The sequence below is a fragment of the Furipterus horrens genome, unplaced genomic scaffold, assembly GCF_987537825.1.
Source record: "Furipterus horrens unplaced genomic scaffold, mFurHor1.1.pri manual_scaffold_11, whole genome shotgun sequence".
NCBI lineage: Eukaryota > Metazoa > Chordata > Mammalia > Chiroptera > Furipteridae > Furipterus > Furipterus horrens.
The window spans coordinates 97,322,125-97,349,607 of record NW_028327181.1 but is presented as its reverse complement, the minus strand read 5'-3'; the positions used below and the strand labels follow the sequence as shown (position 1 = coordinate 97,349,607).

The following is a 27,483-nucleotide window of genomic DNA, read 5'->3' as shown; positions in this document are numbered from 1 at the left end:
TTTTTAGAGAGGGGAAGGGAGGGAGGGAGAAAGAGAGGGAGAGAAGCATCGATCCGTTGCCTCTCACACGCTCCCCAGCTGGGGACCTGGCCCGCACCCTGGGCCTGTGCTCTGACCGATTTGCAGGCGGGCGCTCCGTCCCCTGAGCCACCCCAGCCAGAGCTTAAGCAGCTTTCATGAGATGTGTATGGAGACCTCCGCGGTGACATCAGTTGAGGTGCGGGCCCAGCGTGTAAACCACACCGACCTAGGCGATGCTCAGGTTCGCTTGTGCGTTCACACGCTTCCTGAGGGATGTGCTGCCCACAGCTCACACGGCAGCTGCTGCCGGCGTCTGGAGTGAGGCAGAGTGCGCTCTGGGCCAGGAAGCGGCGGTGGCCGACCTGAGGCGCGGACTAGCTCGCGGGGGCCGCGCCACTCACGCCGCCCTTGGCCCACGCGTTTGTTTTTGTTCAGAGGCCCTTTGGAGGTACAGCTGACGGACAGCGTCTCAGCTTCAGGTGTGCGGCGTGTTGGTCTGATGGAGTGTGTCTCAGTGTCGCAGTGTGGTTACCACTGTCGTATTGGCTACGCCTCCGTCACACCACACAAGGGTTACGTGTTTCTCTTCTGTGATGAGACCACGCAAGGTCTGCTCTCTTAGAACTTTCATTGTACGGTGCAGGCTTGCTGGCCACCGTCGCCCACTGTACACGAGACCCTCAGGACTTGCTCATCTTCCGCCCAGAAGCTGGTACCCACTGACCGACATCACCCAGTTCCCGCAACCATTCTGCTCTCCGCTTTGACAAGTTTGGCTTTTTAGATTCCACGTATGAGTACCTGGCTCTCTCCTGTGGTGTGATGCCCTCGGATTCATCCACGTTGTCACAGATGGCAGGGTTTTCTTCTCTCGTGGCTGAATAATATTCCTGTGCGTGTGTGTGTCAGTCACTTCTTCTCTACCCCTTCTTCCCATGAAGGACACCGAGGTTGTCCACTTTTCAGTCAGATTGTTGGTTTTTCTGTTATCGAGTTATGTGAGTTCTCTGTGTATGTTGGATATTAGCCCCTTATCAGATAGATGGTTTGCAAGTACGTCTTCTCATTTCGTGGGTTGTCTTTTTGTTTCCTTGATGGTTTTCATTGCTTCGTAGAAGCTCTTTTGCTTTGTGCAGTCTCACGTGTTGGTTTCTGCTTTTGTTGCCAGTGCTCTGCGGATCATATCCAAAAAGAGTGTTGCATTATCAACATCAGGGGGCTTTTTCCTGTGTCTTCTCTTAAGGAGTTTTATGGTTACAGGTCTTATAAGTCTTTAATTCATTTAGAGCTAGTTTTTGTGAGTGGTGTGAAATAGGGATCCAGTTTCATTTCTATGAGTGTGCCTAAGTTTTCCTCACGCCATTCATCAGAGACTTTCATGTTCCCATGGAGTGTTCTTGGCGCCCCTGTCAAGTATTAGTTGGCTGTGGAGGGGGGGGGGCTGTTACGGGCTCTATCCCCTTCCATTGGTCTGCCGGTTCTTAGGCTAGTTGGGGTTACTATTGGGATTCCTGTGTGCGTTGCTATTGCTTTGGCTCTTCGGGTCTTTTGTGATTCCATACAAACTTTAGGATTGTTTCTACTATTTCTGGGCAAAATACCATTGGAATTTTTTGTTTAAGATTTTATTTATTTTTAGAGAGAGGGGAAGGGAGGGAGAAAGAGAGGGAGAGAAACATCCATGTGTGGTTCCCTCTCGCATGCCCCCAACAGGGGACCTGGCCCACAACCCAGGCATGTGCCCTAACTGGGGATTGAACCAGCAGCCCTTTGGTTTGCGGGCTGGCGCTCAACCCACTGAGCCACACCAGCCAGGGCTGCCATTGGAATTTTGATTGGGATTTCATTGAATCTATATAAATGGCTTTGGCTTGTACGGACATTTTAACAATTTTAATTTTTCTAATCCGTGAACATGGGATGTTACCATTTGTATCTTCTTCCATTTCTTTCATCAAAGTCTTGTCGTTTCCATTGTACAGATCTTTCTTTCATTTCCTTCATTGAATTTATCCCTAAGTATTTTATGGTTTTTGTGCAATTTTGAATAGGATTTTTTTCATATTTTTATTGTTAGCATATAAAACTCTGTATGTTGATTTTATATCCTGTAACTTTACTGACTTCATTGATTAGTTCCAGCAGTCTTTTGGCTGCGTCTTTAGGATTTTCTATGTATAAGATCATGTCATCTGCAAATAATGATGGTTTACATTTTCCTTTCCAGTTTGGATGGCTTTTACTTCTTTATCTTGCCTGGGTGCTCTAAGGCTCCCAGTACTGTGTTGAATAGAAGTGGTGAGGGTGGGCCCCACTCTCTTGTTCCTGATCTTAGAGGAAAAGCTTTCACCCTCTCACCACTGCATATGTTAGCTGTGGGCTTATTGTGTGGCCTTTGTTATGTTAACGCATGTCCCTGTCCCTTCTGTACCCACTCGTAGAGGATGTTTATCATGAAAGGATGTTGTGTTTTGTCAAATGCTATCTCTTTATCTATTGAGATGATATGATTTTTATCTTTTCTATAACGTGATGTGTCGCATTTATTGATTTGCATATGTTGAACCATCTTTGCATCCCAGGGATAAATCCCACTTGGTAAGGGGTACGATCCTTTGACTGTGCTGTAGACTTTGGTTTGCTAATATTTTGTTGAGAATTTTTGCGTCTGGCAGATTTCCAGCCAACGTGGGGTGTAGGTTAGCGCACTTCGCCTCCTCACACAACTGCAGAAAAAATTACAGCCAGACTTCAAAACAATAACACCCAGAACCATCAGAAAATCAAACTGTGGAAGTCCCATAACCAAGGATTTAAAGAAGCCACATTCATCTGGTCGGGTAGGAGGGGCAGAGATGGGCGTCACAGTGTGATGCGGGGAGGCGGTGGAACGGGCAATCTCACATCCACATGTGCAGGATAAAATGAGGAGGGACACTTCAGGAGCAAAGGGTGCCCGCCCCAGGCCAGACCACACAGCCCAGTGTGCCGGCACCAGGGAGATAAATCCCCATAACTTCTGACTGTAAAAACCAGTGGGGGTTGGGACAGTGGAAGAAACTGCTGGATTTTTAGGAGACTCTGCTTAGAGGGCCCACATGGACTTAGAACTTATGCAGACCTACCCCCTCTCGACCCCCTCTGGGATTCAGCACCAGGCCAACATCTGGAAGGGTGCCAGTCACATATGGCAAGTGGATAAAGTGACTGGAAATGAGGTGAGTGCCAGGCAAACCTTCAGAATTCAGGCAGCAGCACTGGCCCCTCTCCGAGCTTTCGCCATACACGCACACGCACGCACACATACACACACAGCAACGAAGCAGGTGGCTTAGCCCTGGCAATTACCTAAGACTGCCCCACACAATTTCCAGGTGCCTTTTCTACAATAGGACACGCTACTAAGACAGGGAGTCAAAGCAACTCTGCCTAATACACAGAAACAAACGCAGGGAGGCTGCCAAACTGAGGAGGCAAAGAAATGCGGCCCAAATAAAAGAACAGAACAAGACCCCAGAAAAAGAATAAACGAAACGGAGATAGCCAACATAACATGCAGAGTTCAAAACATTGATGATCAAGATGCTCAATTCATTGAGTATGGCAACAGCATAAAAAAAAGACCCAGAAAGAAATGAAGGTTACACTAAGTGAAATAAAGAAAAATCTATAGGGAACCAACAATGGAGGGGATGACATTGAGATTCAAATCAATAATTTGGAACATAAGGAAGAAATAAGCATTCAACCAGAGCAGCAAGAAGAAAAAAGAATTTAAAAAATGAGGATAGTGTAAGGAGCCTTTGGGACATCTCCAAACGTACCAACATCTGAATCATAGGGGTGCCAGAAGAAGAAGAGGAAAATCAAGAAATTGAAAATTTTTTTTGAGAAAAATAATGAAAGCCAACTTTACTAATTTAGTGAGGGAACTAAACATACAAGCCCAGGAAGCACAGAGGGTCTCAAACTAGAGAGGACCACACCAAGACACATCATTATTAAAATGCTAAAGCTTAAAAGATAAAGAGAGAATCTTAAAGCAACAAGAGAAAAACAGAGAGTTACCTACAAAGGAGTTGTAGGAGCTGATTTCTCAAAAGACACTTTACAGGCAAGAAGGGACTGCCAAGAAATATTCAAAGTGATGAAAAACAAGGACCTAGGTTACTCTATCCAGCAAAGCTATCACTTAGAATGGAAGGGCAGATAAAGTGCTTCCCAGACAAGGCAAAGCTAAAGGAGTTCATCATCGCCAAGTCGTTATTCTATGAAATGCCAAAGGGACTTACTTAAGAAAAAGAAGATAAAAACTATGAACGTTAAAATAACAACAAACTCACACCTATCAACAACTGAATCTAAGAAATAAAAACAAAATCTAAGTAAGCAAACCAGAATAAGAACAGAATCATAGGCATGGGGGTCATTTGGAGGGTTGTCAGCTGGGTGAGGGGAAGGGAGAGAAATGGGGAAGTGGTGCAGGGACTAAGAAGCATAATCGGTTGGTACAAAATAGACAGGGGGGAGTTAAGAATAATATAGGAAAGGGTGAAGCCAAAGAACTTACATGCATGTCCCATGGACATGAACTAAGGGGGTGGGATTGCTGGAGGGAAGGGGGGTACTGGGCAGAGGGGAGCAAAGGGGGAAAAGTTGGGAGAACTGTAACCGCATAACCAATAAAACATTAAAAGAATAGAAGAATTTTTGCATCTGTGTTTAATCACCAGGGATTTTTTTTGTAGTTTTCTCCTGGTGTCCTGTCTGCCTTTGGTATCGGGATAGTACTGGCCACATAAAATGAGTTTGGCAGAGTTACATGCTCTTCAATTTTTGGAAGTTTGAAGAGGATGGGTTTTAACTTCCCTTGATTCACCAGTGAAACCATCTGGTCCTGGGCTTTTCTGTACCAGTTCAGCCCCCTCAGTTGTTGTTGGCCTCTTTAGATGTTCTGTTTCTTCATGATTCAGTCTTGGTAGGTCATGTGTTTCTAGGAATTTGTCCACATCTTCTAGGTTTTCCACTTTGTTGGCATATGACTGTCCATGGTAGTCTCTTCGGATCCTGGGTATTTCTGAGGTATCAGCTGTAATGTCTCCTCTTTCATTTCCGATCTTATTTATCAGAGTCTTCTCTTTTTTTCTTCTTGGTTAGTCTAGCTAGAGGGTTGTCAGTTTCGTTCCTTTTGAGAAAACCAGGCCTCAGTTTTGCTGCTCTTCTGCTCTTTCAGGTGTGTTCTGGGAAACACTACCATCCTGGCCGAGTTTGCTGGCGAAGAGGAAGTGAACCGTTTCCTAGCTCAAGGCCAGGCGCTGCCGCCCACCTCCAGCTGGCAGTCCGGCACCGGGAGCGGCCAGGCGAGGCTGGGCGCCTCGGGCGGCTCCCACGGCCTGGTGCGGGGCGACGCCGGCCACTGGAGCGCTCCGTGCCTGGCGGGCAAAGGGAGCAGTGACCTGCTGTGGGGCGGGGTTCCCCAGTACTCGAGCAGCCTGTGGGGCCCGCCAAGCAGCGACGACGGCAGGGTGATCGGAAGCCCCACCCCGCTGAACACTCTGCTTCCCGGCGACCTTCTCAGCGGGGAGTCCATCTAGGACCGAGAGGACCCTGCGGCCGGCACAATCATCAGCACTAGGAAGAAAAGCTGACCCTTTCCAGTCCGGGCGTCGCTGAGGACCCCGCCTGACCCGCGCAGCCCGGCAGCCCTTTCAAGTACCTCTGTCCAGTACTGAAGACGAACCTTCGCGCGGCCCTTGCGAACTGTTCCCAAGACAGTGCGGGCTGCGCTCGGTCGGTGTCCCATGCTAATGACAGGACGTTTCTCATAGCTTTTTATTTTGTGTTGTCCTATGTTTGTACACGGTGTGTTGTCATTTTGATTTTTTAAGTATAAAAGCTGCTTAGAATAGTTCTATCATGAAGGGCACTTTTCAGATCGTGGGCTGGAAAGGGTTATTTTATCAAGGGGGGAGGGAGGGAGGGAGACGAGAAAGCCTATTTAAAACGAGCCTGTGACGATTATGCACATTACCAGGGGCGGACCCCGTAATCAGGGGAGCTGGCGCTCACCACTGGGCCACAGCGCGCGGCCCCCAGTGCGCTGAGCGGAAGGAACGGTCTGCAATCTGTCCTCTGTTCCCACGGATCCGCCTATGCACATTACCCTTGTTTCATTACTTTTTCATGTCATTTTTTTATCCCAAAAAATATTTTTTAAAAGTTTAAAAAAAAGACATATCAAACATGCCAATACTTGAATCCAGCAGGCCAATAATGAAATGTGAACACTTTCTAAGTCTACACTTCCAGGTTGACATCAGTACGCAGAAACAGGCTCTAGGAAAAATTTCTAAGTTCACAGCCTATGTGTGTGTGTGGTGTGTGTATGTGTGTGTGAGAGAGAGAGAGTATGTGTGAAAACAGAAGTGAGTGCGCAAGCGTGCGTGTGTGCGCGCCTCCTGTGTCCGTGTGTCACGCGTGTGAGGGATTTAACTGTGGGTTTTCCCTTTTATTCAGTATATGCTTTTTTTTTGGCGCATTGGTCAAACGTTTGTTATTATTAGCTTCTAACTTTGCACTGAGTGTCCCTGCCCTTCCTTTAGCTAATCCTACACATTAAAGAGAACTCATAGGACAGGGCCGGCGACAATTCACGTGTAAATGTTTACTCAAGGACTCTGTTATCGCGTTTAAAAATTACAGTGTATATCTCTGGAGAAATAATATGTGTACCTACCTTTAGCAGCTTTTTATTGTGGACTAATGCAAGAAAATTATTACCAGAGTGTTGCACCATTTTTCCATTTGGAATATAAAGTTTAAAGAGAAGAGAAACTGTTGTTGAACCGTGGCCATGGATACTGCGGAGGACGGACGCTTCCGCGGGAGGAGCGGAAGCTAGCACTTGGACGTGGGTTGTGACCGCTTTCGGAGGAGCCCGTGGTGGGGGCTCCCACCTGTTTACAGACCTTTTTTTCTCCTTCAGACTTTAAAATAAAAAATTTTAAAAAGGAATTTTAAAAAAAGACTTCCGTCGTAAAGAAACCTATTTTCAGAATGCAGATACGCTACTTCAGAGCTCTGGGATTGAACAGTGTTGTTTCCCCCGGCCATCGTCGCGGACTCTGTCGCTTGTCCCCCTCCGTCCCGGTGACGAGGCGTTGTGGTCACTGTCTTGCACATGCGGAAGCGCTCTCAGGAAAGCCAGGGTTCCCGAGGGGCAGCTCCACACCATTTCATGTATTTTGTAACCCAACTCCTAGCACTGAAGATGTTATTAAAAAACAAACAAAAAAATAAACAAAAAAAGAAAAAAGAGGAAAAAAACACAAAGAAGAAAAATACCTAATCTCTAATGTGTAGCAGTTACATATTTACCAAATAATGGACTCAAAAGAAATAGATGTTTGAAGAGTGCTTTATATATTGAAAATTGCTTTATGTTTTAAAAAATGATCAATGTTTTGATTGTTTTGCAAGAAAGAAAGACAATGGAGTAACATACCCTCAAGTATGTTTTAAAAAAGAAAAATATATGATGAACATTGTGCTCCCTGCCTGCTTGATCAGGAAACTTGTGCATTACATTTTTTTTAATTCGCTTTTTAATGGTTTTATCAAAACAAAACAAAAAAAAAATTTAAAAAAAAAAAAAAACAACAACAAAAAAATTGAAGAAGAAGAAGGCCCTGCAGAATTGCAGATCCACAGAAGCTGGTTTTATAGAGGATCATGAACTATGCACAACTGGGTTCCAGCCCTGTTCTCAAGTTCAGTAGTGTATTTAGCTAAACAGCCCTCCCTCAGAGTAACCGCATCTCATTGCCATTATACGCGTTCTCTGTATTTGATGTACGTATACCCGCCGAGGTACATCAAATATACGTGCGTGCGTGCGTGCGTGTGTGTGTGCGCCCGACATGCCGCCCCCCCTGCCGCCATCTGTTGCATTGAGTTGTAGAAAAACTCCTGATGTTTGAAAATTGGGGATGGAAGTAAAGAATCAGTTTGTTTGTCTTTGTTTTTTTGTTGGTTTTTTTTTGGTTTTTTGTTTTAGTTTTTTTTTTTTTTTTGACCTCTTATTTTGAACTGAAGATGTCTGTAACTCTGAGATTAAGAAACAAGTTTGTGGCTTTTAATGTTTTCCTCATAGAATGTGATTGTTGAAGAACACGCACCGGAAGTTGCTTTCAAAAGTACAACGCTTTGTTGAATCTTAATAAATTGCAATTTTTTTCTTGGCTGTTGAAATAAATGTGTTTTGTTTTTGTTTTTGTTTTCTTTTTTAAAGACAGGTATCATCGATCTTCATTTTGTATGTATTGGGAGAGAGACTTGACCTGTATGTAACAAATTCCCTGTCTCTATTACGATACCCTCAGCAGTTTGTATAACTAGCTAAACTCAGAATTTTGGTCACCTGACTTGTAATTTTACCATTTGCTTGTGGTTTTGCAGTTAACATTGAAGTCTTGTTCATGATCACCAAGAGGTACAGCAGCGCTTCTGAGCTCCACGTCACCTGCCCAAGTCGGCCGCAGGTGATAACTAAACACTGCTTGTGTGGGACTATCCCCAACCCAGCAGCCCGTGTGGCGGGCCTGGGCTCCGAGTCCGGCTCCCCAGCCGTTGTGAAGACCAGAAGCGGTTCCCACCAGACCATGTCTGCAGCAGTGGGACACGGGCCCCACGGAGCACTGCTGCTCACACCCACCCGCGACCCAGTTTGGGCATCAGGAATACTGACAGAGGAGAGAGGACTGACAGTCTCTTGTGTTTCCTAGACGTTTATATTGTCGCCACAGTGTTTCAGGTGGTTGGCTCGAAATCAGAACACTTCGGCTCTCAGGTCCACCTGGAACACTGACCGTGATCTTGCATTCGGCGCTGGGCTTCTGCTTCATCACGATTACTAGGACAGCCTTTGGAAGACAAACCACCATGTCCTTTCTGGGCCCTTGCTCCGAGACAAGCAGGCCGGGTCTTTTTTTGTCTCTACTCCTATGGGCTGAGTCCTTGTTTTATCAAGAATACAGGACCTGGTTGCCCCTCAGACAAGGTGGCGAGCTCCTGGCTCTTCAGGAAGTTGAGAAGGAAAACCGAACAGGCTATAATCAGGAGGGAAAATGAAAGACCAGAGGAAGAATGAACATGGCCAGACAATGCCCTTGACATGCTAACCTAGAGGCAACAACTTTCAGCACTGCCAGTGGCCCTTCCGCAGGTGCCCGTCTGGTGCCCGTGTGCAGTCGCCACGGGGAGCAAACTGCTGGCACCTGGCTCTGGAAGACCAGCCTTGTGGGAGAGGCGGCACCCGCCCTGGGCCTGGGAGGCCGGGTTGGATTTTGACTGGGAGAAGCGAGGGAATCAAGAAAACGGTGTATTCAGAGCAGCCCTTTCTGGTTGCTCAGGCAGCACCTTGGAGAACGGCAGAGGAGGCAGGGCGCCCCATGCTGGCAGAGTGATGTGCGTAGGAAGTGCTGCTCCCCGGAGAGGCAGGAAGGACAGGTGTCATGGCAAGCATTGGTTCTGGAGACAGAAGAGACACCATCAGAGCTGCTGAGGAGCTGAGCACGCATTTGCTGAAAAGAGGGCAGACAGAGACCCTAAGGCGCTTCAGAAAGAATCTATCGGAATGCTACATTCAGGGCGGATCCCAAAAGCCCACAGAGGAATCAGGACAGAAACATAACTGAATAGCTTTGCCCGTCGGGGTTCGCTGCAGAAACGCTGTCGCCAAGCTTTGCTTGTGCGGGCCTATCCCCGAACAGCAGCCCGCGCGACAGGCCTGGCTGCCGAGTCTGGCTTTCCGGTCCTTGTGAAGATGAGGAGCCTCTGCCAACAGCCCCCGAGTGGGCGGGCTGGATGGGGCAGAGCAGTGGTCCTCAACGTGTCAGGGTTATTGGACATTTTCTAAAACCCCAGGGCTCGGCGTATCCCAGACCAATGCAGCCAGTGTCTCCGGGGATGGACCGGACCCCGGGCACCAGAGCACTTCGACCTCCCCAGTTGGTTCCACTGGGCAGCCCAGGTCAAGAAGCAGGAGGGATCTTGCCGTCGGGCTGAAGTAGCTGTCAACCTCCCACCTGTTGTAATGCCAGTCCCCAAGAGTTCACTTGGCCTCATTGGGCAAGAATAGCAAGCTTTTTGGTTTTTGTTTGTTTATATAGCAAAACTGTGCCGGGCATGCTGCTGAGCTCTGTGTGGGAGCTGTGGCCTTCACTCCACAAGCTAGCTTGTGACGGTCATGACCCAGGCCCAGGCGAGGGCACAGCCATCCCTCAGTCAGGCCTGCCTGGGCTTCTGCCCCTGCACGTGTCAGGACCCCAACGGGAGACGGTGCAGCCCGTCCATAGAGACCAGCTCGTGCGACGGGGCTGGCTAGTCTGGCGGCTGCAGGCCCAGCGGCGGCCCGCGACCTCCACGGCCTGGAGGCAGAATGTCTCCAGAAAGCTCAGTTTTGTTCCCAGAGTCCTTCAGGTGACTGGGTGAGGCCCGCCCACATGCTGGGGGTAATCCCCTTAAAGTAGCTTACACGCGCGTCTACAGAGCCCCGTTTGAGGAGATAGCCGGCCGTCCCGCCTGGTCGGGCCTCTCCCCGTTTGTGCTGAGCAGCTTGTCCCGACCTCAGAGTCGCTGTGAGGCGGCCCCGTGGGCTGTAACTGGCGGCTGTGCCACACCAAAGTGGAAGCGGTCACTCGGGGTCCACCCCCTGAGAGCGCACCCTGACTGGAGGGAGGCGTCTGCGTGCGTTTGGCCCAGAGACCCGAGGTCAGCCCCGCGCGCCCTGGACTGCCCGCCCAGCCCCACCCAGCAGCGCTCATGCTCAGGGCCGCCACCCAGGGTCAGCGCCAGCTGCTTGCAGGGGTCCCTAAGCACCCCCTGGCTGGGGTCAGCCACAAGCCTGGGGATCCTGACTTGTCAGGCACACCCAGGGCCATTGCCCCAGCTTCAGCAGCCATGGGACCCTGCGGCTGTGACAGCTAGTCCCCTCCTCCCCACACCCTTGGGCACACGGCATCCCCCTGGCTCCTCAGTCAGCCTAGTGGGACCTGAGTCACCCTCCTGCCCCAGCCTGTGCCCTGGCTGCCCCTCTGTCTGGCCAGCTCCTCTCCCCACAGCTCATTCGCAACTGAAATGTCACTGCCCAGCCCCTCCCTAAATTTGTCTCCACCGCAACAACCATGGACGCATCCCCGCTGCTGGCTCCGTGGCCCTGGACATGCCCCTACAGTTTGCCCCTGCCCGCCTGGGTCACCCGCTAAGCTCAGGCTGATCAGGTGATGCTCCAGCCGGGACGCATCCATCCTGCCACCTAGAGCTTGGTCAGCAGGGGGCGCCCTGCGCTGGACGCCGGAGCCCTGTTTGTCACTGTTGAGACCGCAGGCACCTGGAGACGCCCCGTGGAGCACCTGGGCGCTGGGTGAGGCCGTGGGGCCCCGGCGTGGCAAGGAGAGGAGCTGCAGGGGCCTCGCGTGGCTCCTGGGGCAGTGGGAAGCAGACCACGCACACCTGAGCAGGCCCAGGCATGAACACAGGCACCCACGAGATGAGCCTGTTTTGCAAAACACGTTTAATAAAAATAAATAAGAGTCCCAGGCAGGGCAGGGTCCACTGGGGGTGCCCCAGCCCCGCTGGGCCCCCCTCCAGCTCCAGCCTTGGACAGGCTGCAACGTTCTGTCACCCACCCCGTCCCCCAGCAGGGTCACCCCAAGGGGGCCAGCACAGTCTCAGGTTGGTGTCTGTGTCTGCAGAGAGGTGGGAGCCGAGCCAAGCAGGTAAGTAGATGCAGGGCCACCAGACCCGGCGCTGTCCTACCAGGGGTCCCGATCGTCTGCCACCAGGGCCGGGGGCGTCACGACCTCCTGGGTCCTACCAACCCTGCTGGAAAGGGAAGTCAGCGAGAAGCTGCTGAGGCCCCTGGGCCCCGGCTGAAGCAGGACACCCAGAACTTCCTCCTGAGAGTTGAGGAGTGAAGGGCTTGACAGAGGACAGGACCTCGGTCCTGCAGACCTGAGCCTGTCCCCCGGCCAAGTCTGTCTAGGCAGCAGGAAAATGTCTGAACTCCTCTCTCTTGCCCTGGGCTTAACCACAAGTGACTGAGGGGAAGGGTGAGAGGCAGGGCCCCCTCCTGCAGGCCCAGGGCAACCAAGGCCGAACCCTGGCATTTCAGGTGCGGGCCCCATGGGGAGAACGGGGCGAGGGCCATGCAAATGGCCACCGAGGCTGCCCCCAGACTCACAGAGAAGGGGAGCGGTGGGCAGACGGGAGGGAAAGGGCATGAGAGGCCCAGCTGCACGCAGCTCTTTCATTTCTATTTTTTTCCTTTCTCACCAAACTTGACCGTTTTCCTGCTCCCCTAAGTGCCCCACACATCTGGGGAGGAAAGTGGGGAAGGAGGGCAGAGCAGTTCCAAGAGGTGGAGGGCCGCTCAGGGAGCCAGCAGGCACTTCCCTCCCACCCCCAGCTCCACCCGGTGCCCCAGGGGAGGTGCCCAGCGGTCCAGCCTGCCCCTCTCCCCGCCTCAGGCGTGCGTGGAGGGGCCCAATCTGTCCAAAGCCCCTCACCTGCTCCTCTCCTTCCCCTCGTAGACAGAGTGAAGCCTGTTAATTAAGAAGATTTTGTCCTCCCCCTCCTAGAAATACCAGAACACAAAAGGTAAGAGAGCAGAAATGTCTGTCCAGAACCGCCCTGTCCCAGACTGCCCTCGGGGAAGCTCACAGGAGTGTTCAGCATCACAGGCGGAGAAAGTGTAAAGAAGGGGAAAGAGGCACCAGAACAAGGACAATGAAAAGCCCAGAGCCGGGCAGTGGGCACGTGCAGAGGTCCGGCTTCCTAGGGGGAGAGGTGAAGAGGGAAATGGGCCAGCCGCCCCGTGAGGGCCCAGAGCGAACCTGACTCTTGTGTAACCCTGCGCCCACCATACTAACGCTGCCTGTGCGGATCACCTCCTCTCTACCCTCAGTCACGTGTGTAAGTGGGGGATAAGAATGTGCGGGTCACGGGGCTTGTATTCGTTCCTATTGTCACTCTCACCAATCCCTGCAAACGAATAGTGGCCGAGAACACAAATCCACCCTCTTTCAGTTCTGGAGGTCCTGAGTCCAAAATGGGCCTCGCTGGGTTCAGATCGAGGTGTTGGCAGGGCTGGGTCCTCCTGGAAGCTCCAGGGGAGCATCTTGCCTCTCCACCTCCGGGAGGCGGCCACATCCTCGGCCCATGGCCTTCAGCCTGCATAGTCAGCAATGGCTGGCCGAGGCTTGGGAGCCAGTGTTGGAGAATCCAGGGCTCTTTCAACAGCAGAGACCTGCTGTCCCACAGAGCAGCCAGCTCAGACTGAGCAAAAGGGACGGGGGTGAAAGACCAAGGTCCTGCTTCATGTGAGCGTTCCAACTCACAGGATGGGGACAGGGTAGGGAGAAGGGACAGTCCACGGGGCAAGCTGGGCTGCCGGGGCAGGGGACCTCCCCGCTTCCTGGCCCACCCTGACTCTCTCTCTGCCATGACCAACTGCCCTGTGCACAATAAGAATGTCTGAATCCCAACCGCTTCTAACCATTGGCAAGATCAGGGCACTGAAGAGTCTGTGTTTGGCCCTGCGTTCCCAGGAGGTCCAAGAGTCACTTCCAGGGTCTCCAAAATCCTCAGAGACTGTCTGCACCCACCCAGGGCCCCGCCCTAAAGTGCTGCGTTTCTCCACAGCGGCCGGCGGGGCCAGAGCCTCTGGGCCGTTACCCAGCCGCCTCACGTCCGTGTTTCCGCTTAATCCAAACTCCATGTTAGCTGGTGTGTTTTGTTTGGCAAACAAATCCTTTCAACAGCCTAGGTTGAGGGCTCTTGGGGTGAGTTCATGGGTGGCCCCTGGGTGGGGGCAGTGAGAGGGGCACTCACGTTGCTGATCTGCTCCTTAAGGAGGCTGATGACCTTCCGCTGGCCCTTGACCACCTGGATGTTGAGGTAGATGACAGCCCTGCGGGGCACAGGATGGGACACGGGCGGGTGGTCAGGCTGGACCCCTGCAGGAGCCGGGGGAGGGGACGGCGGGGTGGAGGCCCCCCTCCTGCCCACACTCACAGCAGCAGGGCCGACAGCAGGTAGACGGGGAAGGTGTTTTCCACCAGGTACCGGTGCACCCAGGGCAGCCAGGAGACCCTGGAGCCCGCCCTCTCTAGGTGGCGCACCCACACCTTGCCGGCCGCATACATGGTGTCCAGGGTCCGGAAGGGCCCGCACTGGCTCGAGGGCTTCACCCTGCAGGATGCGGGCGGCCTCAGCCGTCAGCCGGGCAAAGGCAGCCTCCCCGCCACTCCAAACCGTGGCCACCAGCCACAGCCCCCGAAACCCCCTCCAGGCAGCCCCTCCCCAAATCCATGGGGGGGGCCCACTCACTGCCAGACAGCATAGCAGAGGAAGACGGCGGCGCCCAGGAAGGAGGGGAAGCAGAGCAGCGAGATGAAGACCGTGCTCATGTGAGACGCGAGCCAGGGCCTGCGGGGCGCCTGGCAGTTGGCCATCAGGCTCGTCTGGGGACAAAGGCTGCGTTCTGCCACCGCCCTGCCACACTCCGTCCCCCAGGGCCCCCCAGAGGGAAAAGAGGTGAGGCCAGGTGGGGCCTGAGCGAGACCCCAGGACAGGACGGGGCAACAGAGGTAAACACTCAGAATCTCAGCCCGAGGGTCAGGAGGCGCCAGCCACAGCCCCTGTTTACAGAGGGGAGACCGGAGCACATGGGGCTGGCTTGCCCAGGGTCACACGCACACGGAAGGGCTGGTACTAACAGCCTCCTCCACTGACCAAGGTCTGTGCTGGGCCAGACCCTGTGCCCAGTGCTTTATAAACATCTCCAGGTGTCCCCCTGGGGCACTGTCCCCACTGTACAGATAGATAAAGGGAGAATGGCCTGTGGTTCTCACCACCAAGCACCCCGACCTGAGAACACAGGCCAAGGTCGCTTCCCACGGCTGGTGGACCGAGGCTCAGAGTGTCTCCCAGCTCCTAGGCCCTAAGCCCAGCACATGGGCACCCGGTCCTGACCACAGACCCGGCGGGGTGCTGCCCAGGCTGCCAAAGGCAGTTATGCTGGGAGAGGGGGCTACAGGACTGACCCCCGAGGGTGGCCCTGGACTGCAGCCCCATACCATGTGGGTCAGGAATGGTCCCAAGTCCCAGAGCTCCATGTCTGCCAGCTCCCTCAGCCCCACCGCCCTCCTGGGGCCCAGCCAGCACCTCTACCTTCTTGACATAGAAAAGCAGCAACAACTTGATGATCTGCATGGCAGGCAGGAGGGGCGCGAAGAGGACCCCCAGCCTGGGGGGAAGCGAGAGGGAGGGTGAGGCTGCAGTCCAGGGCAGGCCCTGGCCTGGGGTCGGAACAATCTACCCCACGCTCTCCCTACTCCAAAGTTGGGGAGGGGAGGGGCCAGGGCTGAGCCTTGCTGCGGTCCCGAAGGCAAAGGGGCTCAGCTGTCCCCCAGAGCAGGGCAGTGGGAGGGGACTGGAAGATGCTCACCAGGTCAGGGTCTGCCCGTAAATCAGCTCTAGAACATTCCGGGCAATGTCAAACTCCGGCTTCCCCCTCCTAAACTTCTTCTCAGAGATGAGCCTGAGGTGGAGGAGCCGAAGAATCACCCCACAGGGCCAATCCCAGAGAACAACCCTTGTCCCTGCCCCCGAAGACAAGCACTCCAATGGTGACCCTCACACCTAGCTCATGTCCCAGCCTGCCCCACCTCCAGCACCCAGCCCATGTCAAGGGGACCCAGCACCTTGGGGTCCCTGCCCTGAGGGGCTCCAACCTACAGCTGCCTTCCTCTCGGTCCTTTTTCTAAGCACATACAGATACACCCAGGTATACACACGCACAATTGGTGTCAAACGTTCTAAATCCATATTATTACATTCATGTGTTCTCAAAGAAAACAGAAGGAAAGAAAAAGCGCCCGCAAGGCGGCCCGCAAAGCAGTCTGAGACGCCCCTCCTCCCTCCCTCCCTCCCGCCTCTCTCTCCGCACTGCGCTGAGGTTATACTGCGCACATCGGGGTGAAACCTATTTTCCTTTCTGACTTAAAAACAGGTTACATCTTGTCCCGCGTTTTCCCACTTCAACGACCTTTTACAAAAGTTGTCTTGGGTGGAGACGTTTGGCCCTCCTCTGGGAGGTCAGAGGCCTGAGGATCTCCCAGGGGGCCCCGCCCTGCCGCCAGGCGAGGACGCCCTGAGCCATTTGGGGGATGCAGGAGCCCAGGAGGCGGGGCCCCTCACCTCCACACCAGCTCCCCGAAGAGTGTGTCCAGCAGCGTGAAGATGAAGTCCATCACCATGAGGCGGTACAGCTCCTGGCCCACGAAGTTCTCCCAGCACTAGAACCGACCGGCCTCAGCCCCAGCACCTGGGGCCCCTGCCCACTCCGCTCGCCCGGCCCACCTGGGGCCTCCAGCCGCCCGCAGACCCAGCCAGTCAGGTGAGGGTAGCAAGTGGGGCTGCTGTGAGGGCCCCCCACACACCCCCGCCCCTAGGACCGCACAGCCCCTCACCTCCCCCAGCACCGCCCAGGCCCACGCTCACCTGGTCCTCCAGGGTGCCCACCCTGCGGCCCAGCCAGTGGTAGCAAAGGATCCCCACGATGACCATCTTGAGGATGAGGTTCCTGTGGAGGGCGAGGGGCCCAGGGGCTGCGGGAGGGGTGCCTAGGCAGACAGGTCGCACCCCAGGAAACCCCAGCTGCCCCACCTGGCCACTTACCTGCAGATGGCCACGTACACCTCCATCACCGGGGAGTCGTGCCGCTCCAGGGCAGCCAGGCCACGGTACAGGTAGGGGGCCCCCAGGTTGAGGAGGCAGACCACGAGGGGCAGGGCCAGCAGCGGCCCCTCCTGCTCAGCAGACACAGGGCTCTGCCAGGGCAGGGGGAGGGGCAGGGGTCACTGCAGGTGCCCCGTCCCTGATGATGGGCCCCGGGGGTGGGAGGGAGCGGAACTGGCAGGTGGCACCCCCCGCCCCCCAGATACATCTCCTGCAGGCCTCATGCTGGAACCACACAGGAAGGGGGATGGGCCCCAGGCGTCAGAAAGCCAAACAAGCCGGCAAGGAAATGAAAGAAAATAGGGGCAAGTGTGCGGCAGAGGGAGGGGAAGAGAAAGAAGGCGGCCCTGAGGGAGGCGACCTCAGGGGGGGCTGCACAGACACCGGTCATGGCCACCAGGGGCCCATTCCGACGCAGCGGGATCCTGATCCTAGGGCCAGGGCGCCCGCGCCGGCCCACCCTGTCCCTTCACCTTGAGCATGACCTCAGAGAAGGCGTAGACGGCCACGGTGCAGCCCAGCGTGATCCCCAGGCACAGCAGCCACACGAGCCCCAGCACGGCCGCCTGCCGCAGCCACCCACACGCGCTCCTGGGGCCCCGCCGCAGCTGCCGCTCGGCCAGCAGCTCCTGCAGGACAGTGAGGCCGTCACTGCCTGAGCACAGCCACACGGACGCTCAGGCTCGCAGGGACGCTCGGGGAGGGGTGGGTGTGCCGCGAGGCTGACAGGGGCCCCCCACCCCCAGCACCACCGCTTGCCCCTCCCCCAGTCTGGGACCCTGTCTCCAGGCACAGAGAACACAGAACTGGGGCCCAAGGCTGTGCCCTGTCCTCGCTCCCCACCAACCCCACGGGTCACCCTGCCCCCCACCCCCACCCCAGGGCTCGTGTTGCATCCTGGAGTGCCCATGGGTGCTCCCTGCGGGCAGTGAAGGCCTGCCAGCTGAGTGAGGACTGTGAGCACCCCCTAGGCTGATCCTGCGGACAAACCCCAGAAAGGCAGAGAAGTGTGGACAGGTCAGCCACCCTCTCACCCTGCGGCCTCGGGCAAGGGACTGAACCTCTGTGCCTCAGTTTCCTGGCTCTGCAGCCTGTGGGGGAGGGCAGGCTGACATCAAAGGTCACCCCCGAGCACGCACACCCGCAAAGCAGAGTTTTCTGTTGACACTGCTCCTGGGTGTCTGAGGGCCGTGGGCGCTAACACTCGCTAGCAGATGAGAGGCGGCCCCAGATGAGGGGAGTGGACTAACCCAGAAGGAGCTGAGTGTTCACTTGAGTCTCTGCAACTGGGAAGCACCTGCCAGGTCACTGATGGCAAGACGAGACCCCCCACCCCGCACCCCGCGCCCAGCCCATACGCAGCACAGCTCTGCTATTTGGTCCTAAGTGGACCGCAGGCCAGGTCTTCGAGAGCCGAGTGGGCTAGGACTGCTGTTCCAGGACTCGGGGTGGGGGGCTGTGGCCCCAGGCCCCGGGGGAGGCTCACCTTCAGATGGGTCCGGATGTTGTCATGTTGGAGGCGGGAGGCCCATTTCTGAGTCACTTTGTGGTCCCAGGAGCAGAACACAGTGATGGCATGGGCCCCCGAGGTGCTGCCCACTCGGTAGCTCTCCCCAAAAGAGTGGGACATGCTGAGACAGAGCCAGGGTGGGGGTCAGTGATGAGGGGCGAGGGAGCAGAGGCGGAGGAAAAGACAGCTGGGACACTCCCTGTAGCCAAAACCATGCCCACTGGGAGGAACACTGCCCCACCCCTCCAGCCCAGCTCCTGGCCTCCTGGTGCAGACCTTTGGCCACTCTAGATCAGCCTTGTCCAATACGGTGCCCACCAGCCACAGCGGCCAGAAGACGGGCCAGGCTCCATTCCCCACTGGCAGCCAGGTGCTCCCGTTCGGGCCTGGCTGTAGGAGATGCCAGCTCACCCCAGGGCCTTTGCACTGCCTCTTCCAGCAACCAACTCACCTTCCTCTCCTTCTTCCCGGCAGATTCTTATTGAACCTCCCCCTCCAAGGCAAGTGCCACCTCCCCTAGGAAGCCAGCCTGACTCCTTCCCCAGTGCTCCATAACTCCTGGGCACACACCCAAGCCTCCTCACTGGTATGTCTTCTTCCCTAGATGCGAAGCTCCTCAAGGACAGGCCCCATGCTCACTTACCTTCTTGCCCTGGGCTAAGCACAGTGAATGCTTGTGGGGTGGGTGAGTGGATGAATGTAAATGGGGGAGGGAGGGAGGGAGGGAGAGAAGGAAGGAGGGAGGGAGGGAGGGAGGTCCACGGGTGCGTAGTTGAATAAATGGGTAGCTGGATAGAAGAAAGGATGGAGTGATGGATGGATGGATGGATGGATGGATGGATGAATCGATGGTGCTCAGAGTCAGGGTCCCGTGGCGGAGGGCCCTTACCTGTACACCAGGGTGATGCAGGTGACGAAGAAGGCTGCGCCCACGGTGTAAAGGTAGGCCAGCGGCATGTTGTAGGGCAGGCCGGCCGCCTCCGGGGCGCACTGGCCGCCGCCCAGCGGGTCAGCACAGCGCTGGCTCAGGGTGCCATTACTATAGTGGCCGTAGTACATGACAGTGTCCGTGAAGCGGCCCTGCGGGGAGGAGGCCCGGCGTGTCAGGGACTGTCCCCGTCCCCCACGCCTGATGCCCCCTCGGGCTTCCAGGGGCAGAGGGAGGACACCCATGGGGGAGGGCCAGGGCAGGATCCGCAAGGACAGCAGAGGCATCCGCAAGAAGAGCAGAGGCCATCCCAGGCCCTCCCGGGCCCCACTGACATCTGAAGGAGAGCTGACTGTGGCCCACCTGGGGTCACAGCACCGGGCAGGGTGGGGCCCCCCAGGGGAGGCCGGGACAAGAGGGTGCCCCACCCCGCCAAGCCCTCACCCCGCCAGTGAGGAGCTCCAGGCCCGTGAAGGGGGGCACAGGGCCCGGGGGCGCGGGCGGGAAGGCGGCCTGCACGCCCACGGTGAAGGCCAGCAGGGGGAGCAGCAGCAGCACGTTGAAGGCCAGCAGGGTCTTGAGGAACAGGAAGTAGGACAGCACACTGGAGCCGAACTGGGCTCCGATCCGCTTCAGGGCGTAGTGCCACGGCACCAGGGTGTGCAGCCCTGCCAGCAGCCCGAGCCCCAGGTGGTGAGAGGCCTGTAGGGACAGACACCGGGTGAGGCAGGGAGCCCCGATGGCTCGGGACCCAGCAGGGAGGTGCGGGGCCAGCGGCAGGGACGCTGCTAGGGGCCGGGGTCGTGCAGGCGCCAGAGCTAGGCTGAGGCCAGGGGACCGCACGGGCAGGACAGCAGAGACAGGACGGTGGCCACCCCCAGCCCACCAGGCCACCCGGCCTCAGCCCTAATGGCAGCCCAGCCCGGAGGCTCCTACCAGGGCACAGGTGTATCGGAGCCGGCTGCAGCAGGAGGGGGGCCCAGGACGGCCCCGCCGCTTCCCTACCGGGGTCCGGGTCTCCTCTCTGTGGATAGAGGCAGCATCAGGGCTGGACAGGGACAGGGCCCACCGGGGACGCGGCCCGCCGCCCGCCAGGAGGGGAGGGCACTGACCGCAGGCCGCGCTTCTCAGCCAGGCCAAGGGGCATCCCCCGGAGCATGTGGTCCCGCTGGGCCCCTGACAGGCCCTGCAGCTCCTTCACCAGGAGGGCCCGCTTCTCTGCCGGGAAAGAACCAGGAAGCCCTGTCGGTTCCCCTGAAAAAGCATCCCTCCCTCCCTCCCTCCTTCCTGCTGCTGTGGCCCTGACCCTGGACAGAAAGGCCTGCCTGCTGCCCTAGCCCACCCCAGGCCTCTGCCCACCTGCCTCACCTGCCACCCCCTAAGTCCCCTTCATTAAGTTCTCAGCACCCTCCCAACGAGCCCCTTGCTCTGAGCCCTGCCCACTCCTGATCAGCAGCAGGGGAGGGTGTCCCACCCCCACCCCTGTCCCCACCACTTCCCACTGTGTCAGCCCCCATTGGGGGAGTGGGGAGGGCAGGACCTAGAGATCCTGGATGAGAACTGGGGTGCTCACCCCCCTCACCTCCCACCATGGGAGGGGGGAGCTGCTTCAACTCCCATTTTATAGATAAGAAATAGCACCTGGCCTGGTTTATAAAGTAAAACTGGAACGTTCACCCTGACCCTAGAGCCCCGACCACCCTGCCCTGCTCTGTCATCCCCAGCTGGGCCCTGGGGTAAACCGGGGGAGGAAACAGAGGCAAGGCCTCAAGAAAGTACCCAAGACCTGGGGAGGTCAGAGTCTAAAGGGCATGGCCAGGAGGGATGTGTCAGGGACTGCCTGAGCCAACCCATGACACCAGGCTCTGGTCCCTCCTTGGGCCCCTCTCCCTGCTCCCCAGCCCCTCCACACTGACCTCCGTGCTGCTCAGACAAGCCAGGCATGCTCCCACCTCAGGGCCTTTGCACATGCCCCCTCTGCTCTAGTGTCACTTCCTCCAGGGAGTCTCCCTGGATCCCTCTAGGCTAGACGGTTCCACAATGTTCTCCCTGAAGATCACCTTCCCTCAGTTGCCCTTATCTGAGCTTTAACCATCTGCTTCTTCATGTATTTGCTTCACCAGGAAGACAATAAGCTGCATGAGTGCCAGACAGGCCTGCTTACTGCCATCACATCAAAGCTGGGACCTGTCTGCAATGCCACAAGGACTCAGCTGATGTTGTACGGTATGTGGACAAACGTTTCTGAGTGTCTGCCAGTCAGAGCCAAACCCTTTACAGCCCAAAAGACCCCCACGTCTCTGCCCCAGTGGCCGCTGGGGGAGCCGTCGCTGGGTCTGCCGCGTGCAGCCCCTCACCGTGGCCAGCCCGCCTTGCTCCCCGCCCCCCTCACTCACCCTCCTCCTCGAGGGCCGTGGAGTCCAGCTCCAGGTCGTACAGGCGGAGGCTGGGCCGGGCCGAGCGGCCCATGCCGCTGAGCTGGGGCCGGCTGGCCCTCCGCCGCAGCCGCAGCGTGTGGTTGTAGTACCGGGAGATAATGGCTCCGCGGCTGCGCCCTGCGGGGGCCCCGGCAGGTCAGGGCGGCCGGGCCTCGCCTCCCCAGGACGCAGGAAAGTCCCTTTATGAGAGACCTCAGGCCCGACTGGGTTCCCAAGAGCCTATTTTTATCCCTGTGACGACCCCAGAGTCTTTTTTAGAACCAGCCGGGCCACAGACAGGGTGGGGCGGGAGCTGAAAGGGCCTGGCTCCGAGGGACACAGATCCCCTGGGGACCCTGGCCCAGCCCAGGGGGCCTGGGGTCAGCGCCGGGGTCGAGGGCGGAGGGTCCCACTCACCAATGGTGCGGCTGGGCATGCTGGCCAGGATGCGGAGCGTGGCCGCGCTGCAGACGGCAGCACCTTCGGGGCCCCGGAGGGCCTGGCGGTCACTGCCTAGGAAGCAGAAGGACTTGTCCAGAGGGCCTGGCAGCTCTGCCGGCCAGCAGCCTCCCCCCCGCGCCCCCCCTTCGCCAGGCTGCCGGGTGGGGTGTCTGGAGAGGTTGCGAAGGCTCAGGGCCCGGCCCCCACCATGCGGCAGGTGGGCCTGGGCTGGGCGGGCTCACCTGCGGCCCCCAGGGGCCCGGCCCCGGAGCCCGTGGGCTGCAGCTCCAGCCCCTCCTCGGCTGCCCTCTGGCTCTGCTCCTGGATGAGCTGGTGGAAGGAGTCATGCACTTCGCTCTCGTCGTAGGGGCTGGGCTCCTGGCTGCTGGCGGAGGGGGGACGGGGGGCGGGGCGGCAGGCTCAGGCTGACCGGTCATCCCCTCAGCAGCCTGCCCCTTCCGACAGGCCATGGTCCAGACGGCCTCCCCTGGGGGTGGTACGTCCCCGCCCACAACCCCATAGCCCCAGAGCACTTACCCCTGGTCCTCTGGGGTCTCAGGGACACGGAGGACAAAGGCCATGTCTGCTGCCCACGCCTAGCCTAGCGCAGCTCAGAGCCTGGACGCGCGCAGCCTCCGGAGCCTCCTGCTGCCCATCCGATGAGACGGGGGGGTCGCCCCACACTTGGCCTTCAATGCCCGGCACCTGGCCAAACTGCCCACTCCCTGGGGACAGTGGGAGGTGCCACTCACAGCCTGCTCCCTGGGGGCAGTGGGAGGTGCCACTCACAGCCCAGCCTGCCTGAGCTCCTGCCCTGACCCCCATCCTCAGCCAAACATGAGGTCAAGCGAGTGCCCCCAAATGAACCTCACGACACAATGGACTGAAGGACAGTCCCTTCTAGTGCCCCAGGTGGAGGGTGGGGCGGGGGGGGGAGGAGGGACAGAGGAAGGAAAGGCGGTCTCTACCGGTTTGCTCGATGGCCTCAGTCCGTGGGAAATAGGGACACAGCCCTCCAACCCCAGGGACACCGCCCACTTGGTGAGAAAGGTCAGGCAGCCAGGAGACCTTCCCTGTGCCCGCCCTGAAACCCCACTGTGCTTCCGTTCACAGGAAACCCTCGCCCACCCCCACCAGGCAGAAGGGGATGACCTACCTCCCCCAGCTGGGCCCCCACCCAGCCAGCATCCCCCCAGCACACACACAGAGCAGTTCCCGCACCCCCACCCTGCTGGCTGCAAGGCAGACAGTTCTCAGGAGGCTGACCCCCACATTCAGCCACGGAGGGCAAGCAGGCCGGGGCAGCTGGCTGGGGGAGGGGGCATTACACAGGCTGCCTTTGTCCAGCCTTTGTCTGGGCAGAGGGCTCTGCCATCACCCAGGACAACTGGGAGCAGGGCGGCCTTGTCCGGGCTCTTCCCCCCGTGGGAGTAGGGCCGGGCTAGCCAGTGGGCTCCTGCAGGCCTCTGCCCCATCTTGAGGGTCCAGCCCTAGGTCTGCCCTGCCCCAGTCCCCCCTCTGCTCCCCACCAGGGGACTCAGCACTGAGGACAGTTGGCTTGGCTCTCAGGGGCTTCCTTGGGTGAGACCAGGGTGCCCAGACTGTGCTCAGACAGTGTCCTCCTCCCTTAGGGGTGTCCAGGTTGTCCAGTCTCTGCTCCAGCCCCTCACGCTATCCAAGGCCCTCCCCCCCTCAAGCGGGAGCACAGCATGGAGGAACCAGCAGAGAGGGCTCAGAGGTGGGTTGCACCCCTCAGCCTGCAAAGTAGCTGGAGGGGTGCTCACAGTGTGCTCCCCAATCCAGTCCCGGAGCTGGGATCCTTCAGACAGATTATCCCAAACCCAGATCCACAGGGCTCCGAACAGGAAGGCGGTGGGGGTGGGGGTGGGAGGAGCAGGGACGGGGAAGGTGGTCAGAAGCTGGGGCCTGGTCCTGCTGCCTTCCCCAGGGGGGCGGGAGATCCCCTGGGCCCACCTGGGCACTGCCCAGGACTTACTTCCGGCTGGTCCCCAGTGCCCTGGCACCCAACTTCAGGTCTGGGCAGGTCTGGTGAGTTTCAGGGCACACCTTTCCTGAGCCCTGAGCCAGCTAGGGAGGGGCATTGTGGGGCCCTTTCTAGCAACCCCACCCCAGTGGGGAGTCCACAGAGAGCATCGAGCCTCTTCACCCAGGGCGTGAGCAACCCAGGAGCCCCTGACCCCTGCCACACACCCCCCACAAACTCCCTGCTGGCTGTCAGTGGCACTGGCCTGTGCACCCCGCCCTCCTCGCCCCTTCCAGTCCTGGAGCCAGCACCCACGGGCACACACCATCGCCCCCGCCCCGTGCTGCCTGCTGGCTGGGATGGGCCAGGGGCTGCAATTCCCCAGCCCCCACCCCTCCTGTGAAAGTCAGACTTCTGGACGCCCGCGAGAACCCGAGGGGAGAACAGGGGAGGGAACTCACGACCCAGTGGCCCCTGGGGCCCAAAGCAGCTCGGACTGGGGTGGAGCTGCCTGGCGGCCAGCAAACAGCTGGGGGTGGGAGGACGAGGGCACCGCCCCCAAACCCCAGATCAGGAACACTTACCTGGGAAGCATCAGGGAGGAGGGACCCTGTCCCAGAAAGGGCCGCTGGGTACTGCAGTTGGGGTTCCACCACCTGAGGGAAGAACCTCGGGGTCAGGAGGAGGAAGTGACCAGGGGCCAAGGGGCCGACTTGGGACCAGAGGGAGCTGCACCGCCCAGCTGGGTCCACGTGGTGGCATCACATGACCTGGCTGGGGCCAAGGGTGAACCCCACCCCTGCCCTGGGCTCCTCTGGCAGCTGCGCCGTCTCCCTGCCACCTCCAACCCCTCCTCGCACCCCACCCTGAGGTTTGGGCAGGGTGAAGGCCTGACTGTCTATATTTATTCCAATCTCTGGGTGAAGCCCCAGTTTCTATGGGACTCAGTTTTCCCAAATTTTGAATAGGGACAATAATTGCAAACCCGGCCACTTCCCAAGGTGATGATAGAAATAGCAGGTGCTGCAAAGCCCCATTGACACAGCGCTGGGGACACCAGATGGGGTAACCCCTTCCTTTTGAGACACACGCCCATAGGCTGGCTGGCAGAGCCCCGGGTTATCGCCCCACTCCCGACCTGGGTGTGGCTTCTACTGTTGGTCAGGCAAGGCATCTGGCACTTCCTGTGTGCTAGGTGGGGGGGGCGGGGGGGGCAAGGCAGAGGAGACTGACACGGTGACTGTCCCCATTGCTCTTTCTGTCATTCCTCATGAGCCAGGCACTTAGGCCCGGAAGTCCCTAGTTTGCAGATGAGGAAACTAAGGCTGAGCAGTTACTCGGCCACCAGGTATGTCAGCCAAGCCTGAGTCCTGTCCACCTGGGGACTCTGCCTGGAAGCCTGGCTTTGAGAACGCCTGGAGAAAGGATAGTGGGGAGGCTCCCATGGGTTTGAGAAATGGGTGGGATGTGGACAGTGGTGGGGGCGCATCCCAGGGTGGGAGAAGCCTGGAGGGGTGAGCATGGTGACCGTGAGCTGGAAGAAGAAAAGGGAGGAGAGGCCACAGGAGGAAAGAAGAGGTGAGCAAGGCTAGGACCCCTGAGTGAAGATACCATGGCACTCAATGGGAAAGGGGTCCTGGGACTGAGGCTGGACAAAGGGGGAGGGGCCGGGGTTGGGACTATTTTGCAGCTGTCAGTGTGGTCCTAGGGTGCGTAGTCTCAGGCTGGGTCTTGGCACACAGCAGCTCAGCACAGAGGCCTAGGCCTGGCCAGCTCATCTCTCCTCCACTGCTCCCCACCCCCCTGCACACCCACGCCCCAGCCTCCTTGTGCGTCCATGACCGCACACCCAACTTGAAAGTCACCGCCTCTGAGGAGCCTTCCTGGACTGAGCTGTTGGAGCACTTGCCCATCTGTCTCCACTCCCCTAACTCTCTGATCCCCCATGTGCCTAGCAGCAACCCCCCACCAGGGGTCTGGCATAGAGGAGGGACTTGGAAACCAGGAGGGGGCGGGCAGGGAGGCAGAAAAGCTGCTGGAGCTCAACTATGAGATAACGGGGCTGGACCGGTGGTGGAGGGGAGCAAGGAGGAAGGGCAGGGCCTCGGGGCCTCAAGGGGACCCCAGGAGAGAGAGAGGGCCAAGGTGACTCTTGACCATCGTGACAGCGCGGGCACGCATGGAGGCCATCCTGAATGCTAGGCCCAGGCCTGGGCAGGAGGGACGGTGACAGAGGTGGGAAGTTAAGAAATAACTCAGCCGGATGTGATGGGGCCCATCCTTTAAGTCACTGTCGTGCCCTGCCCTCCGAGCGCGGCTGGGGCCGCCAGCGACCGGCAGATAAGGACCGGGCCCCTGCGCCCCACTGCTGCCACCCAGGTCAGACCAGGCTTCAGTTTCCCAGGCCGGAAGGGAGCGTGCCCAGGGCTACGGGGACTCCGAACTGCCGTGGTGCGGCCCCTGGGGGCTGGGAAGTGGCAGCCACAGGAGCTGGGGTCCCCCGGAGTCGGCCGGGCCAGTCCGGGTACCCCGCAGGGAGGGGAAGGGCCGACGCTGCCCAGCGCACACCAGGAGGCTGACTGCCCGCCTTCTCACCTGCCGCCTGCGCCCCGCGCGCCGGGAGGAAGTGCCAGCCTCGATGGAGAGCAGAGGAAACTGCGGGAGGTGGGGAGATGGGGAGGGGAGGGACCAAGGAGGGAGCTGGGGTTCCTGTCATGTGACCCCTCCCCTCGGCTCTTCACAGAACTGCCAGGCGCAAAGGGAGCCAGTCCTAAGGGGGTCTCCTCCGGTCCTGTTCTCTCGTCCCCAGGTGAGCTTGGTTCAGAGTGCGGGGAGGATGCTGAGTGAGGGGATGAAATAGAGAATTGAGGCGCGCATAGGGGGGGGCAGTGCTGCTGGGGCTGCGGGGGGGGCGGTCAGAGTCGCTGCACTAGCCATAGAGGGTCCCTTCTGCCCCTTCCCCTGCTGGGACGGTAGCCACGCCTCCTCATCTGGGGTGCGTGGGGGGACCCGGCAGACCCTCAGTTCTGAGGGTGGAACCACAAGATAGAAGACCTAAGGGGGGGGGGGTCCCAGCACGTCCACACCCGGGGTGCTGCAGGATGCCGGATCCTGGAAACTGTCGGGTTCGGGACAGGGAGGGCCAGCACGCGGAGAGGTGCGGGAATCGCCGCCCGCCACGCTGTCCCCTGGAAGGCCGGCAGCCACAGGTGGCAGGCAGAGCAGGCCTGGGGCCCCACCGCGCCTGACCTGGGCTGTGAGGGCCGCACCTTTCCGTGCCCCTTCCACCTCTCTCCCCATTTGACAGGCGGGGAAACTGAGGCCCCTGGCCATGAGTTGCTTTGGGAGGTGGATGGGGACAGAGGCCAGCTCTCTTCCAACA

General features: G+C 58.1%; 2 protein-coding genes and 1 long non-coding RNA gene across 10 annotated transcripts in view; 2 read left to right on the top strand and 1 right to left on the bottom strand.

The window, feature by feature from the left end:
• The window catches only part of TNRC6C (trinucleotide repeat containing adaptor 6C), a 100,677-nt gene extending 93,197 nt beyond the window's left edge, over window positions 1-7,480 (top strand). For all 3 annotated transcript variants that reach the window (XM_090257377.1, XM_090257378.1, XM_090257379.1), the window contains exon 22: window positions 5,255-7,480. In XM_090257377.1, the coding sequence (XP_090113503.1) occupies window positions 5,255-5,615 (361 nt within the window). In that variant the 3' untranslated portion in view covers window positions 5,616-7,480. The remainder of the gene's footprint in view (window positions 1-5,254) is intronic.
• Window positions 7,481-11,614: 4,134 nt separating this feature from the next.
• Window positions 11,615-26,756, bottom strand: TMC6 (transmembrane channel like 6). 6 transcript variants are annotated; one of them, XM_090292640.1, is made up of 22 exons: window positions 26,697-26,756; window positions 24,686-24,757; window positions 22,655-22,842; window positions 22,360-22,502; window positions 22,094-22,189; window positions 21,656-21,814; window positions 20,372-20,477; window positions 20,196-20,283; window positions 19,704-19,961; window positions 19,221-19,411; window positions 18,308-18,452; window positions 17,295-17,450; window positions 16,762-16,913; window positions 16,585-16,666; window positions 16,282-16,379; window positions 15,530-15,622; window positions 15,253-15,328; window positions 14,410-14,543; window positions 14,095-14,271; window positions 13,912-13,990; window positions 12,588-12,655; window positions 11,615-11,904 (listed from the first exon to the last, which is right to left on the bottom strand). In XM_090292640.1, exons 3-22 carry the CDS (start codon window positions 22,696-22,698, stop codon window positions 11,835-11,837), a joined length of 2,415 nt encoding a protein of 804 aa, XP_090148766.1. In that variant the 5' UTR covers window positions 22,699-22,842; window positions 24,686-24,757; window positions 26,697-26,756; the 3' UTR covers window positions 11,615-11,834. The 6 variants fall into 6 exon arrangements, with proteins under 6 accessions (XP_090148766.1, XP_090148765.1, XP_090148769.1 ...); XM_090292639.1 differs by lacking the exon at window positions 26,697-26,756 and having other exon boundaries at window positions 24,686-24,863; XM_090292643.1 differs by lacking the exon at window positions 26,697-26,756 and having other exon boundaries at window positions 11,615-11,901; window positions 24,686-24,863.
• Window positions 26,487-27,476, top strand: LOC149998923 (uncharacterized). Its single transcript, XR_016514332.1, has 3 exons — window positions 26,487-26,552; window positions 26,845-26,910; window positions 27,409-27,476. It is a non-coding gene; the product is annotated as an uncharacterized LOC149998923 (long non-coding RNA).
• The last annotated feature ends 7 nt before the right edge of the window (window positions 27,477-27,483 follow it).

Excerpts from the sequence above, each read along its gene's own strand:
- TMC6 (XM_090292640.1), bottom strand. The coding sequence starts at position 22,698 with ATGGCCTTTGTCCTCCGTGTCCCTGAGACCCCAGAGGACCAGGG. Across the intron at positions 22,190-22,359 it reads CGGGCCCCTGGGGGCCGCAG|GCAGTGACCGCCAGGCCCTC; the intron begins GTGAGCCCGCCC and ends TCTGCTTCCTAG. Across the intron at positions 19,412-19,703 it reads TGGAGCTCCTCACTGGCGGG|GGCCGCTTCACGGACACTGT; the intron begins GTGAGGGCTTGG and ends TCCTCCCCGCAG.